The 14,781-nt window shown below is 52.5% G+C and overlaps 1 protein-coding gene across 4 annotated transcripts in view; it reads left to right on the top strand.

The window, feature by feature from the left end:
* The first annotated feature begins 2,146 nt into the window (after positions 1-2,146).
* Positions 2,147-14,781, top strand: part of VASH2 (vasohibin 2) — a 35,301-nt gene continuing 22,666 nt past the window's right edge. Inside the window, exons 1-6 of one of the 4 annotated variants that reach the window (XM_012638351.1) lie at positions 2,147-2,367; positions 2,950-3,009; positions 3,197-3,426; positions 10,751-10,839; positions 14,074-14,130; positions 14,622-14,696. In XM_012638351.1, the coding sequence (XP_012493805.1) occupies positions 3,346-3,426; positions 10,751-10,839; positions 14,074-14,130; positions 14,622-14,696 (302 nt within the window). In that variant the 5' untranslated portion in view covers positions 2,147-2,367; positions 2,950-3,009; positions 3,197-3,345. Of the gene's footprint in view, positions 2,368-2,949; positions 3,427-10,750; positions 10,840-14,073; positions 14,131-14,621; positions 14,697-14,781 lie in introns of all 4 variants that reach the window. The other 3 variants (XM_012638349.1, XM_012638352.1, XM_012638350.1) reach the window with 3 other exon arrangements.

The raw sequence follows: 14,781 nt of genomic DNA, 5'->3' as shown, positions 1-14,781 counted from the left end.
AATCTATCTGGTCTGGGTTCACTTGAGGGTTGTAGAACACAAAATACATAAGGAAAGAAAGAACAAAGTTGGCTGGTTCATGCAACTTAGAGCAACTCTGAAATGCAGAGGATTCTGGGAAAACAAAACAAAACAAATAAACAAGCGAAAACCCTCTGCCCTCAGTGCCTTAAGTAGGACAGCACAGTTCACTCCAGAAGCTGCCTTACCACCTCTTTGGAGAAGTAGCCACATCTCCCAACTGTCTTCACATGCTACATCACCTGGCTCTCTGCCCATCCCACCTCTGGGGAAGAGGAGAACAGAAAATTGAAATATTGGAGAAGAACAACAAAAGCTTTTCCCCTCAACTGTCAGGGAGTCCTGAGGTGCTGGGAGGCAGGAAGATGACGTGATAACCCTCGCTGGTCCCTGGGATTTTTATTCAGGTAGGGGAGGACCCAGGCCCTGGTTTAACAGAGTGATTGTAGTTGTCTGGACTTGGCCTGAGTAGGGACAGTGGGAAGTGATTCCAGGGAAGGTGACCCTTGCCAGACATTCTTTGATGTTCGCCAACCGGTCTGTTCACTCGAGCTTTGAGAGCTCAGTTTTGTCCTGAGGGATTGTCAGGTCAAATCCTCATCCTCTGCATGAAGGTCTTCATCCTGAAATTCTAGTCTCCCGGACTTGAAACTCTGGGAAATGTGGCGAAAGGGACGGATTTGAGAGATGAATGCCAAAAGAAGGGAGGAAGAATGTTCATGATAAGAAAATTGATCACTCTGAGGCATGTTTTCTTTTAATCAGGAAATGAAAACTGAAGCAATTATATGGTGAGGGGATAATTTTCCTTCAATTTCCTTATTATTTTCAGGTGTGTTTGTTCCACTTGAATTATTCACATAATTTCCCTGATTGGCCCATTTCCTTTGTCTATATGAATCTAAGTTATTATTCTCATTACGGAATCTGTAAGGTCCTAGGCATGGGCTCTGTCTTGGGGAGTAGTGCAGGGCTAGGTCCAGAATCCAGGTCTCCTCACCCAAGTCCTGGCTCTCAGCTGCACCCCAGGGGTCTCTGCTGGCACTGGCCCCCACCCCACCACACCCATGTGTGGAAGAGAAGTTCCAGTTCTATGACAGGCAACTTGTAGGGTTAAGCATCCAGAAACTGATTTGCCATGAGTGGCTCTTTGGCAATTGTTTTCTTAATTTGAAGTTCACTTGGCATAGCCATAATAACTGCTTTCCCCTCTCAAAGACAGCATGCTGGCCTGGAGTTTAAGGAGGAAGGCTATTAGGGCCAGGATCCTGAGTGTCCACGAGAGAGGAATTCAGGGAATCACAGAACCTCAGAGCCGGAACAGAACTTGGAGAGTGAGAGATCTGCTCTCCTCTTTTCAGAAAGAGAAGCGAAGGCCAAGAACAGAGAAGTGACTTGTCTATGGTCACACAGTTCAGCCAAGTGACAAACCTGGAGCCAGTCCACAGGTCAGCGATCTGGTGCTCTTCCCACCTCACCTTGCTCTTCTCTTTCTTAAAAAAAAAAAAAAAAAGGAAAAAGAAAAAGAAAGAAGACACCTTTAAGAAAAAGGTGTTTCAGTAGTGAGTGTGGGAGGGCCACCCGCTTCACCATGGATGGGAAGCATCTCTCCGTCCCCTCCTGGACCTCAGCAGCTGTGGCAGAACACTCAAGGCCTGGCTGACCTCCTGGGTTTTAGTGCTGCCTATCAGCTTGAGTTTAGAGGGACTTTATTAACCGTGACTAATACCAGAGGATCACTTGTTCATTTTGGGAAATTTGTAATGTAGGGTTTAATTTTGCTCACAAATATGAACAGTCCCTGCCTGAACCACACATCATCCCGGCTAGGGCAGGTGCTTGTCCAGCCCTGTTCAGGACATTTCTGGGGTGGCTTTGTTTCTCCTCTGCTTCCCACAGTTGCAAGCCCTCGCAGTGCCACGACCCTGGGGAAACTCGATCTTAAGTCTCATGGACAAACGCTCCAGCCCCGCGGGGCTCCCAGGACACTACAGCTATCGGATTTCGCGTGGCCGCCCAGCTCCCCCCTACTCGTGTCCCCTCCCGCCAGGGAACCCCCGGAGCCAATCAGAGCGTCGCGGAGCTCAGGGTTGTAGAGTCCCAAGCCCGGGACCCGCCCCTCTTTGTTGCGGTGGCCAATGGACGCATTCGGAACATCGGCGGCTGCCCGGGTGACTCGGTTATATGTCACAGAATAACATTCGAGAATGGGACATGGAATGAGGCGACGGCTGCAGCAGCCCCAGCAGCCCCAGCCCCAGCCCCAGGCCCCGCAGCAGCAGCCCCAGTCCCCGCCGTCCCCGCCGCCCGGAGAGGCTCTGCAGCAATGAAGCCGACTGTCCCGAGGTAGGGTCCCGGGGCTGCCGCGCGCGCTTCCTGCGCCCCGCCTGCAGCCAGTCCCTGCCGGTGCCTGGCTGGAACTCGGGGAGAGGGGGCGGGTGGAGCTCTGCCTACTAGAGCCCTGCCGGGGTCCGGGAGGGCTTCCTGGGGGAAACCGGGCCGCCTTTGCAAACCGAGGCTGCTGCAGCGCCCTCGCGCCAGCCCCGGGCGCTCACGTGCAGACACGTTCTTGGCTCGGCTCCTCGCTCTGCCACATCTGGGGACCAAGGAGTGTGTGCAGCCTTGTGGGGACCTCCTGCTCCTTCATGCTGCACGAGCTGTCTTTCTTCTCCCTACACCGTCCACTCCGCATCCCCCCCGCTCCTCGTATCCCCGCCCCCGGTGTTTAGGTGTGTGTGAAGCTCTGTGGCCAATTTCGAGCTGCCTTTCTAGGTAATAGCGGGGCTGGAAGCCCGTGTTCCATTCCACGGGGGTCTGTCAGCGCGCGGGGTCGGCGGGAGGTGGCGTGGAAACACTTTGGGGGGCCCTCGCTCGGTCCTCTGGGTGTCCTCTTAGTCGTGGTGTCTGCTGTGTCTCCACTGATTTCAGGCACGGCCCGTAGCCGGGAGCACGGCCGCCCCCGCGGACTCCCGCCGCCGCTCCCCCTTCGCGCGTCCTGCGGCAGCGAGAGGCATGGAGAAGGCCGCCCCCGCGGGGCGCTGATCCCCGCGCCGCGCCCGCGCGCACACGCCCCCCGCCGCCGCCGCCCCCGCGCGCCCCCAGCACCGCACTCCCCGCCCCGGCCCCACCATGACCGGCTCCGCGGCCGACACTCACCGCTGCCCCCACCCCAAAGGCGCCAAAGGCACCCGGTCCCGGAGCAGCCACGCGCGGCCCGTGAGCCTCGCCACCAGCGGGGGCTCGGAGGAGGAGGACAAAGACGGCGGGGTGCTGTTTCACGTTAACAAGAGCGGCTTCCCCATCGACAGCCACACCTGGGAGCGCATGTGGATGCACGTGGCCAAGGTGCACCCTAAGGGGGGAGAGATGGTGGGCGCCATCAGGAACGCCACCTTCTTGGCAAAGGTCAGTGGCTTCGAAGGCGGGGGTGGGGCGTGGGGGGCTGAGGGGGTGGGCAGTGATGGGACCTTTTCAGCCTGTACATAGCGAATAGAGGTAATCTCCATTTTCCTGGTCCTGCTGCAAACTGCCTTCCCCTCCCCATTCGGCCGGCCAGCCCTTTTCTTAATTGAGATATTTACCTTGGAAGCCTTAGAAGTCTGGGAGGGAGTGGGAGGGGGCTTGCTGTCCTGGGACTGCATAGTTGGGTTGTGCCAAGGTTCCTTTGAATCTCCAGCCAAACTCTATTATTTACTCCCCCCAAGTACATCCTCCTTCAGCAAAAGCTAGAGCCACCAGGTAACACCAGCAATGCCAGAGAAGAATGCGCAGGCCCCCAGGGATCCCGCCCTGCTTGTTCTTTTCGGAGTCTCTTGCTCCCTGCTACCCCTCCCCCCCCAGCAAATGATTTATTAAGCTGTGAATGAATTTGCAATCAACCAGTCAGACTTCTCAGTGTGAATCATTTCTAGACTTTTTGCCAATTTTTTTTTTTTTAATGACAGTGACTTTCACCTCTGAAACTTGCAGAACAGTGAACTCTTCCCAGCTTATCTGGGCTGGAAGAAAAAAGAAAGACTTTTGGCTGTGGCTTAAAAGGGACTTTCCAGTACACATGATGAATTAGTCTGACTGGATAGAGAAAGACGCTTAGGAGTGAAACTCTCTTTTTACCTTGGAGAGAAGCCAGTGAGCCATTTGGGTTTGGTGGCCAAGGATATGGTTACAGAGGGAGGGAGAACGTCCCCTGGTGGGAGTAGCTGCCTCATATGGAACATCAGAACGCAAGCTGGGGAGAAATGCTGCAGAGCCTGGGGGTGATAGCGTGGTGGACGCTGGGGGGACCCTGGGGACACTGGTGCGGCTGAGAAGATTCCTAGGCAGGTCTAGGAATGCCAGACCTGAGACCTGGAAGGCCATCTGGTCGAATCCCCAGCCTGGTGACAGCTGAGCATCTGAGCCTGCCAGCCAGAAATCTGTGTGTGTCCTTGGGGAAGCGACAGAGCCTCTGAACTTCCTGCTGCAGTTGGTTACAATGTTTTATTACTTTGCTGGTCAAGCAGATCTTCATTAGGCCCAGCTAGAATCTTCCCTGCTTTAGTGTCAACGGTAACTACTCTTGGTGGGTTCTCCTTGAACATGAGAACAACGCTGGTCCTGTTTTGCATTTCTAACTTCAGAATCTTTCCCTCCTTGAGTGATGACCCAGGGAGTCCTTAAACCTGGGAGAGAAGTGGCCACAGGGAACTGAGGCCTGGTCCTACCGCCCCATGCTGCCTTTCTAGCCTCGGCACCTAACGCTGCCTCTACTTGTGCCTTCGTCAACCTTCCCCCAGCCTTGTGGCTGGGAGGGGGGTGGGGGGAAGCCTCCTTCTCTAAGTGGGAATCCTGGAATTTTAATATTGGTAGAGACCAGTCTCCCGCTTCTCAGCAGAATCCCTTCCTCTTTTTGAAGACCTCTGGGAATGGGGGTGTCGCTGCCTCACAGGGCAGCTTAGGTTTGGTTGTTGGGAAGCTCTTAGCCAAACAGAAATCCTGCTGCCCTCCCCCCGAGGGCACAGGAGCTACATTTCACCATTGATTCTTTTTTTTTTTTGAGACAGAGTCTCATCTCACTCTTTTGCCCGGGCTAGAGTGCCGTGGCGTCAGCCTAGCTCACAGCAACCTCAAACTCCTGGGCTCAAGCGATCCTCCTGCCTTAGCCTCCTGAGTAGCTGGGACTACAGGCATGCGCCACCATGCCCGGCTAATTTTTTCTATATATTTTTAGTTGTTCCGATTAATTTCTTTCTATTTTTAGTAGAGACGGGGTCTCGCTCTTGCTCATGCTGGTCTCGAACTCCTGAGCTCAAACAATCCATCCGCCTCGGCCTCCCAGAGAGCTAGAATTACAGGCGTGAGCCACCACGCCCGGCCTCATCATTGATTCTTGTGTTGCCCTTTGAATCAGGGTGGAGCCCCGTCCACTTCCTTTGCTGCTCACAGGGCCTTTGAATGTTACAAGACAGTGCTCTTCTGGTGGAAGGGACTTGGAGTAAAAATCAAGGGACTCTTAGGGTTGGTCGTGCTACATCTAGTCTTCTGTCTAGGTCACTCTCTTAAAATTTCTGACCTTAGTTTTCTCATCCATAAAATGGGAGTAGATCAGATTTCATGGAAAGTTTTTTCCACTTCTGAAAATCCGTGGTGTGACGTCTGCATCTCTAGGTCTCTAATGCTGATCTGTGTGATGCTAGGGGTCTGCTGGACCATGAGCCCTCAGATCTGTGACATTCCGTCATTCCACACCTTCCTTTACTCTCCTTTGTCCCAGGAGAAGCAAGAAGAAACTTGCTTGTCCAAGTTTAGTAGACTAGAAATGCATAGAAATGCAACAAGATGTCCTTTTGACATATTCATTCTGTTACTTAAGCATTTTAGTCTAGCTTCGTGGGGAAGTGGGGTGAGTCACAGGAGGGTTAAAGCCTCCCCCCATTTTTTGGTATGTGTTTTGATAGAAATAAGATCTTTTTAGGGTGTCATTAAACATTAAGAAGAATACTTTGAAATTTGTCAACAAGTAGTTAATGCGTTTAAAGATGTTATTAGCTCATTAAATCTTCAATGTCCGATTTCAAGTCAAAAGTATAGTTTATTATATCTCAAACAATAAGTAATACGATTAATACAGGTAGTTCCTTTTGCCCTTTCTTATGTGTCGTAGTTTCCAGATCAACTCATTCTCTTTGTCCTCTTTCTAGGACAATTCCTAGTGTATCAGCAACCAGTTCCCTAAAACAAGCACATGTGAAACACAATATTGCAAATGTTGTCCGAGCAGTTTAGAACATAGATTGCTACTTCCCGAGACCTGCACCTTCCATTATCGTAGCTGACTGCGGTGTTCTTAAAAAAGTGTTCCCTTTATATAAAAAAGGGACCCAGGAACCCCCAGGGGAGAGGCCCGCAGTGGAGCCCGAAGCAAGCCACATCCTGTCGTAGTTTTTCACAGTAACCTGAAGGTCACATGAGAACTGCTGCCACTCCAGGAATCCCCCAGCTCGAATGTGAACAGTTGGCTATTTGACCCTAAATATAAAGAACTTAACATTTCTCTCTTACATTGCATCACAGTGGTTGGTTCTGTATTCCCAACCGCATCATGGCTTCCCCCCAGCCCCGCCATTCCCCAAACCCTGACCCCTGCCCGGGCCCTGACATGGGAAGAGCCTCAAAAGCTCCCGTTTCCAAGGGCCACTCCTCGTTGATTCAAGGGCCGTTTCTGTGCCCAGCTTGCCAGACCCTTTCCTCTGGGGCCGAGTCCTCTTCTCCTTCAACCAAATCGGTATCTTGCGGAGGAATTTGTACAGAAGTGGGCTGGGAGGCCGGTGGTGGTGGCAGGCGGAGAGTTGTGGGAGAGTAACCGTTTCTGGCAACTGAAGTGGGCTAGGATGCGAATGAAGTGGAGAGGGCAGGGTTCCAGGGCCTGTGAGGAGGACTGACCGACACTTCCTTTGATTGCAGGACATTCCATCGGCAGCCACGGTGAGTTCTGCCCGACGGTCCAAGTGTCCCCACCTGGGAGGGTTCACCTGCTCTTAGATCCTCCTATTTGTTGCTGTGACCTCTCCTCTGGGGGTTCCTGGATCCTGGATCCTGAAGTTAGCACTTGACCAGGACAAAGCCAGGGTTTTAGGTATAGTTTAAGAAAACAGCAAGAGTCAGTTGGAGGAGAATAGAGGATGGGACGGGACCGGCAGAGAGAGTGACCAGCCCAGAAAAAAACAGCTGGGCATGCTAGGAACTGCTCCTTTTGTTTCTTGACTCGTTGGAGCTGGACTCTCCTAAGAGCAGAAAAGCAGGATGGATTCAGCAGGAAACAGCAATTGGTTTCTTGCAGATCCCACCTTTTTTGTGCCTGGTTCTCACGTTGATTCTAAATTAGGAAATAATTCACATTTAGAGGAATGAGCTTTGCCTGAGTGAAGAAGTGTGAGTGCTTGGGATTTGACACTTGGCTGCAGTCAGGGTCCCGCTTCCTACCGTTTGCTGGCTCTCGCCGGCAGCTCACTGCCTCCCCGTCCTGCATTCAGAACCATCCACCCGTATGTCCATCCTGGGCAGCCCAGGACCTCGTTGTCAGCCACCAAGGTTCACTCAGGTTATAGCATGTGTCAAAATGTCCTTCCTTTTAAAGGCTGAATAATATTCCGCCGTATACCATTGTGTATTCTATTGTAGACCACATTTTGTTTATTTGTTCATCCATCAGTGGACACTTGAGTGGCTTCCACCTTTGGGGCCATTTTTATTTTCTTGAGGCCTAAAGAGTTTTCTTATCACTTTGTATGAACTCTTCACAAATTAGGGATATTAACTTATTGTCACCATGTGTCCCTGGGGGAAGTGAACGTCTTTAGCCTCTTCCATTAGGGTGAGAAGGCGTCTTCGTGATATGAAGCTCCCAAGTTGAGTGTCCAGGGACTCCGCCATTGCTGATTCTGTTTTCCAGTCTACACCCGTGAGAACACAGTGGTGATGGATAGTAACACGGCTGACATTTCCTGAACACTGTGTGCCCAGTCCCCAGCTGCCTCCTTTTACCTTAGGTCGTGCAATCCGTACAACCAGCCTGGAAGCTTTGAAGTCGATGATATTTAATACTATTCCTATTTTATCAGAAAGAAAACGGAGGCTTAGTGAGGTCATGCAGTCTGACCAGGGTCCTCAGCTAGTGGGTGACAAAGCAGGAATCTGAACCTAGTTGTGTGTGTCTCCTAATTATACCCCAAGAAGCCCTTCTGGTTTCCAGTCCAAGCTGGGTGGGAACATCAGCAGCCTAAGCCCTGGCTGGAAGCTGAGCCCAGCCAGCTCTCCCAGACAGCAGGGCAAGCTGTAGGCTGTCCGTCTCAACTCCTTTCCCCCCCACAGCCCTGCCCCCCAGCCAGGACTTGGGGAATGTATACATTTGTCCTCCCAGTAGGGAGGAAATGTGGCCACAGCGCCTGTGCTCTGCTCACAGCCAGGCTGAGGTAACCGTGCAGCTGTTTTCAAAAGCCCTTGGGCGCCGTTCGGCTGCTATTCTGAGGACCAACTGCTGCCTGGCTCCACCCCCACCCTCCAGCCCTTGTGGGCTCTGCTGGGCTTGGGGGGAGTTGAAATAATTTAGTGGTCAGCCCCATAGCGGAAGCTGAGCCAAGTCACTGGCTACGGCAAGGCTCGGGCCAAGGGACACCCCTCTGGGCATCTCTTAGGTGGCTGGTGAGTCTTCCTGGCATTCTCCCATGCTTACCAGCTCTCGTGTTAGGGAGGTACCCATTTCTCTGGTAGAAATGCTTCTGTGCTTCCCACCCCTTCTGTACCTGATCTAGAGCTTGGGACACAGAAAGTGCTAGGGACACTGTTCACGTCTCCCCTTCTCTCCTCGCTTTGTGAAATCTCTGTCACATTTGTACACAGAGTGCTAGGTGTGGGTGGATCTGTGGATGTTACTGCAAAAAACTAAGGACAAGCTCGACGCTTCCTAGTGTGTGTTAGGCAGAAAGAAACGCAAGGTCACACTTCATATTTTGACTCGCTCTGTGTGTGTGAGAGAGAGAGAGAGAGAGAGAGTTGTAGGAGCAGATATTCAAAGTGGAACACGTTGCTCTCTGAAGTGACTCTCCCAGACAGGAATGTGATTTATTCGAGTTGCTGTGTTGTGAGCAAAGCGTCGCTGGCAGCAGAGTTACGCCGTGTGTGCACACACTCACGTTCACACGCGCACGCAGCGCCTTGGCTGTGATGGAGGGAGTGTGACTAGTTTCCTCGCAGCTGAGGGGACAGTCGCTGCGAAGCAGGACGTTTCGCAGCCAAGAGAGAGAACAGAAGCACCGAGAGGAACAGAACGTCAAGGAGTGTTTGCACTAAGCGCAGCCACCGGCGTAGACAGGCGGAAAGAGCCTGATGCCCGTCGTGCCTGGGGCAGCCTGTCCTCAGTCACTGCGGGGCTGGCGCCTACAGAGCCCAGGAGAGCCCAGGAACGGCCCGAGGCAGTGTCTGGCCCCGCTGCCCAGCCAGGCTGCCCAGGGCTGTCCCCGGGGCTGCTCACCAGCAGCTTCACCTTCCGTCTAGCCCAGCACTAAATCCCCAGGGCCACACCTGCCCTATTTTCTCCGAGCATGGGACTAATCCATCCTCCGGCCCTTTCTGCTTCACCCTAAGCAGCTTAGGCCTGCAGGAGGCTCACCTCTCCTGACAGCAGCAGCTCGCCCTGGACACATGGGCTGAGCTTCTCTGTCGCCAGCCACCAGAGAGACAGAGGCCAGGAGACTGAGAAACATATAGGGGAAATAGAGCAGACATCACCACCACGAAACAAAAACCAACCAACCACGCAGGAAAACCCTGCTGGCATCCCTTGCTTCCCAGGAGTGGCTTGACTGGACGGCCCTCTTTGCTGTTGGCCTCCTCGGCAGGGCTGCTCAGAGCTGAGTGGGCGTCTTAGCTCTAAATTCCTGAGAAGGGGCACCTGCCTTCCCCTTTCCAGTCCTTGCCTGCCTTTGGTCCTTTCTCTCCCCAGCAGGGAGCAGAACTTGGTCCACTCTGTGGTAGACACGTGGCGAGTGCTGCCCGGGAGGCAGCCCAGGAATGAAGGCGCTGGTGCTGCCGCAGTGAGGGGCAGAGGAGTAAGACGGCTCAGGAGTCTGAGGGGCTGCACTGTCTGGGAGGAGTCAAGGCAGGAGGAGGGGTCTTTGCTAACCCACCCGGGGGGACTCAGGGGAGGGGATGCAGTGGGCATTGCAGGGGGCGTGGCATTAAGACAATGCGACAGCGCCATGTTGCAGTTCTCCGCGGCACCGTTCACCGTACACTGTGTAAGTGGTGCCCTGGAGTGGAGCACATAGAGTGGGTCACCATTAGCCACACAGCCAAAGGTGTCATGCAGTAATTAATGGAGCACATCTGTGTCCATCCTAGGCCAGGCTTGGTGGCCTTGGACACTGTAGGACATGGTCCTTGGCCTCAAGGAGGCGCTTGGGCTCTCAGGAGGCGGCAGGCTGTATCCGCACTCAAAACGCCCAGAGGGTCATAGAGAACACAGTGACCCAGAGCAGAGTATGTGTAGAGGGAACTCAGAGAGGGAGAATTCTTAGAGGGACCGACTGTCTGGGGAGACCTCGTGGAGGAGGCACCACTTGAACAGGCACCAGGCCCGGGTGGCCTCTCATGAGCAGCTCTATCTCTGGGGGTTTCAGCCCTGTGTCTGACCCCAGGAGCTGGGCCCCAGAGTACCTCCTTGATAAAAGGATTCCCCTCTATTTCTCTGCAGCCTTCAATACCCCAGGTCCCAAACTACAGGCTGTCGATGACAATTCCGGACTGGCTCCAGGCGATCCAGAATTACATGAAGACACTACAGTATCCTTCCAACCAAGGTCTGAGCAGACCCTGCCAGGGGACAGGCATGATGATCCCAAGCCTGGTGGCGTATCTGTCCCCAGCTGGTCATCAGAAGCTCTGTAAGGTTGGTGAGGCCTGGTGGGGAGGGGTGCCCCCAGACAAGAGTCTAGAAAGAGTACAAACAGTGGATGTCATTGCCATGACCCAGCCCTTCTCCCTTCGAGGCGTATGTGGACAGGCCTGGCAAGGGCCAGTGAGGTGGGGCTGGTCCACCTCCAGCCCCTCCGGCTTCCCTTTTCCCCTCTTCTTCCCCATCCTCTTCTTTTTCCCCTCTGGGCTCCACTCTTTTTCCTTCTCCTCTTTCTCCATCTCTTCCTTCTTGGTCATCTTTGTTTCCCTCCTCCTGTCTTCCTCTCCTCTCTTTCTTTTGCCCTCTTCCCCGCTGTTCTTCTGTTCCTTTCCTTTCCTCTCTCACTTTTGCCTTCGTGCCTGACCACTCGTGATCTGCAAGAGGCCCACCTGGCGCTGCCTTTGGCTCCCCTGGTGACCCCGGCTGGCGACCTTGCTTGGTTCTGCATGAATAGATGGGGCTGTGGGATGGGAGAGCTCTCTGCCCGCTTGAGCTTGAAGAGGCGCTAAGAAACCCTGTGGGTCCAGGCTGGGTTCAGATCAGCCAGACTTGTGATCTGTTTCTCCTCCCCTGTCCTCAGGTGGTTTGCAGCCAGGGGTAGCTCAGTTCTGAGGGCCCCCCAAGTAGCACTACAGGAACAAAGGGGTGGAAGCAAATGGTCCACCTGCCACTTCTGGTACTTGGTAAGGACAGGAGTCAGATGGGAGCTGGCCCTTAGCCTGTTCTCCAGGAGGTCAAGCTTCTGCCGACCTCTGTTCTTCCTCCATAAAGATATAAAACTCAGCATGCCTTCCAAGGCCCCAGGCACACTGGTTTGCTTTCTGTTTGTTCACACCCAGCCTTGAGGCAGAAAGGATTTCAGGGGCACTGCACAAATGCCCTACATGTCCCGGAAGAGCCCCTCCTCTCTGTGTTATAGGCTAGGATCTTTCTGGTGGATTTTTGTGTCTTCCCTGAAGGGACCAAACACCAACACCTGCCTCCTAGGGCTGGATCTTACCTAATGGGAATAACACCCATTTCTGCTCATTTGGGTGGGGAGATCCTTTGAGGAGCCCCTCCGTTTCTGCTCCATGGGTCATTGGTTCCCCTGCATGGCATCCTCCCAGTGGAATCCTAAAGCAATGTTAGAAGGAGAAAGTAGCGCCAGCCTCCAAGAACGAGACTGACAGCCCTAGCCCTCGGAGGTCTTCCTAGCCCTTGGAAGGCTGTCTAGCGTTGGTGCTCATCCCCAGTTCCATGTGGTCCAGAGGCACAAACTCCTGCCAGGTTAAACCTGGACCCCGAGAGCTAACCCTTTCTGGATGTGACCAACTCTTCACAGAACATTCCAGAAGGTGACAGAAATTAGAGTGGCTCCCCACTTCTAACTAGGACATGATCTTTCCAAGGATCATCTGGCCAGAGAGTTAAGAGAATGAGCCTGGCTGGGAATGCATTGATGGGGCACATTTGCATGTGCTTTACATATTTGCTCCTGTCACCAGCCTGACAGCTCATTCTTAGCTGAGTTCTCATTGTTCCCCTGAGAATCTGCGCTTCTATTTTTCTCTTCTCTGACCCTTTATGACTGCAAAGGTCAATGGCCTCCTTCATCTGCAATGAGGGCTGGAAAAGGGAAGGCACCAGGGGGCTCCAGGAGCGTGCTGCTGGTCACCTGCCATGGGAGCCACTGCACGAGGAAGGCAGAGTGTGGACTCTTGTCTTTGACCTTGTGACCTGACTTTTATTTAGTTCCTTGAGACTCCCGATTGCTTTATCCTGGATGCAGTGACAGGTGCCAGGGTATGGAAGGACCAATCCTGCCCGACCCTTGGACAGCCTGAGGGCAGTGCTGATTTTGCACTGTTTCTGGGAAGAGAGGTGCCCCATAAGCTCTGCGGAATGGGGAGAAGTCTTCTGGGGCAAACTCGGGCTCAGAGAATATTTTACCCTGGGGGAATGTTTAGAGGGGACTTTTCTCCCCAGCCCACTTTCAGGGCCTCAGTTTACTAACAGTGAACTGAGAGGATGGTCAGGTAATTTTTCATTATTTTATTATAGGTGTGTCTCACTTTACTCACTAGATGTATAAATCAGATATAGGAACAGAGGAAAGTTGGGCATAGAACTGAACTTTTGCCAATTCAATTCTACTTTGTGTGCTGAAAACCTCACTGCTTGAAGAAAATCTTTGGTAAAGTAAAATTAATTCACGATGAGAATACTTAGCCCTTCATTTTTTCTCTTTTACCTCTAGGGTTTTCTATGTTGTATTTTTAAAAAGCTGGACAAGGCTATATTGCTAATTGTCATTCTTATGGCCCAGGTCAGTAACTCTTAAACCCATGTGCTTGTTAAAATCACCCCCTGGCTCTTGCCCTGGAGCTTCTAATTCAGTAGTCTGAGGTGGGGTCACTCTGAATGGCACCCCGGGTTAAGAACTGTGACCGGAGATCTGAATCTCCAGGGATGGAGCCAACGATCTGCTTATAAGGAGCTCTCCAGCTGGATATGTGTGCCCATGTCTGACAGGCCAGGCACTGCCTGAGTGGCCAGGACAGGAATCCCAGCCCCTCTTAGGAGGGTGTGAAGTGCTTCCAGATGCCTCTGTCATCCATCCACCCATCCATCCGTCCATGCACTTTTCCATCCATCCATCCATCCCTGCCTCCTTCCATCTTTCCATTCTTCCATCCCTCCATCCACCCATTTATCCATCCATATATCCACCCATCCATTCACTTATTTCTCATTCATTTAATAATATTTGCTAACTTGCATATGTTGGGCTTCTGCTGAGTTTTATGGGTGATCTAAAGATGGTAAAAGAATAGTCCCAGCTCTCAAAGAGCTTGTAGTCTAGTAGGTGAATTAAGACATACATTCACCTAATCGGAATACAGAGTAGAATGAAAGGAGCTGTTATAAAAGTCCAAGGTGCTGTGAAGCTTAAGTTAGAAATTAGATTCTCACCAGGATGGTGAGGAGTTGGAAGTTATTGGCTACCTCTGGCTACCGGCCACCTCTGAAAAGCCTCCATATCCTCTTCTCATTGAGAAATCAGAATGCATAGCTTCCTCTGACAGATTTCTGGGACCTTTGGAGTTTTCTGTCACTTTCCCTTTATATGCTTTGCACAGATACAATCATACAGGGACCCAGTTCTTTGAAATTAGGAAAATGCGACCGCTGAGTGGGTAAGTGGTGCATGATCTGTGGGCCATACGACCTCTCTCCTAGCCTGAGCTGCCAACTCCCTCTCCTGACCCCATCCCTGTAACCCAGTGCTCAGATATCCTAGTGTGTTCGGGGTGAAGACGGGGGGTGCCTGGGGCCAGGTTGGAGGTGGGCCGCTCCGACAGCCAAGTTCAGTGGTGAATACTAATTCTCAGGCTGGGGGAGGCTCATAAAATTTGCTTTGTGAGGGTTCCTTTACTTGTTCCAGCATTGGGAGGCTGCTATGGAATGCAGCGACTAACTCTTGGAGAGGGGAGTGGAGAATTTAGGATTTCAGTTTTGCCAAGTGCAGATGTGCTTTGGTGCCAACCTGTGTGGCAAGTTCCCTTCCCCTCTGTGTTCCTGCATGGTGCCTAGTATGGGGACAGGCATGCTGATGGATTGAAAGACAGACTGACTGACTGCATAATTAAATAAGTCCTGAGATTCTCTGCTGTGCTCTATCCTGCAGGTTAATGGAAACAGCAAAAGAAATGACCCGAGAGTCCTTGCCTATCAAATGCCTTGAAGCTGTCATCCTGGGCATGTATCCTTTAAGTCTGCAGTCCCCAACCTCCCGGCCGTGGACCAGTACTGGTCCGTGGCCTGTTAGGAACCGGGCTGCACAGCAG

The sequence above is a fragment of the Propithecus coquereli genome, unplaced genomic scaffold (genome assembly GCF_000956105.1).
Source record: "Propithecus coquereli isolate 6110/MARCELLA unplaced genomic scaffold, Pcoq_1.0 Scaffold129, whole genome shotgun sequence".
In the NCBI taxonomy this organism is placed as follows: domain Eukaryota; kingdom Metazoa; phylum Chordata; class Mammalia; order Primates; family Indriidae; genus Propithecus; species Propithecus coquereli.
This window is presented reverse-complemented; position numbering and strand designations above follow the sequence as displayed.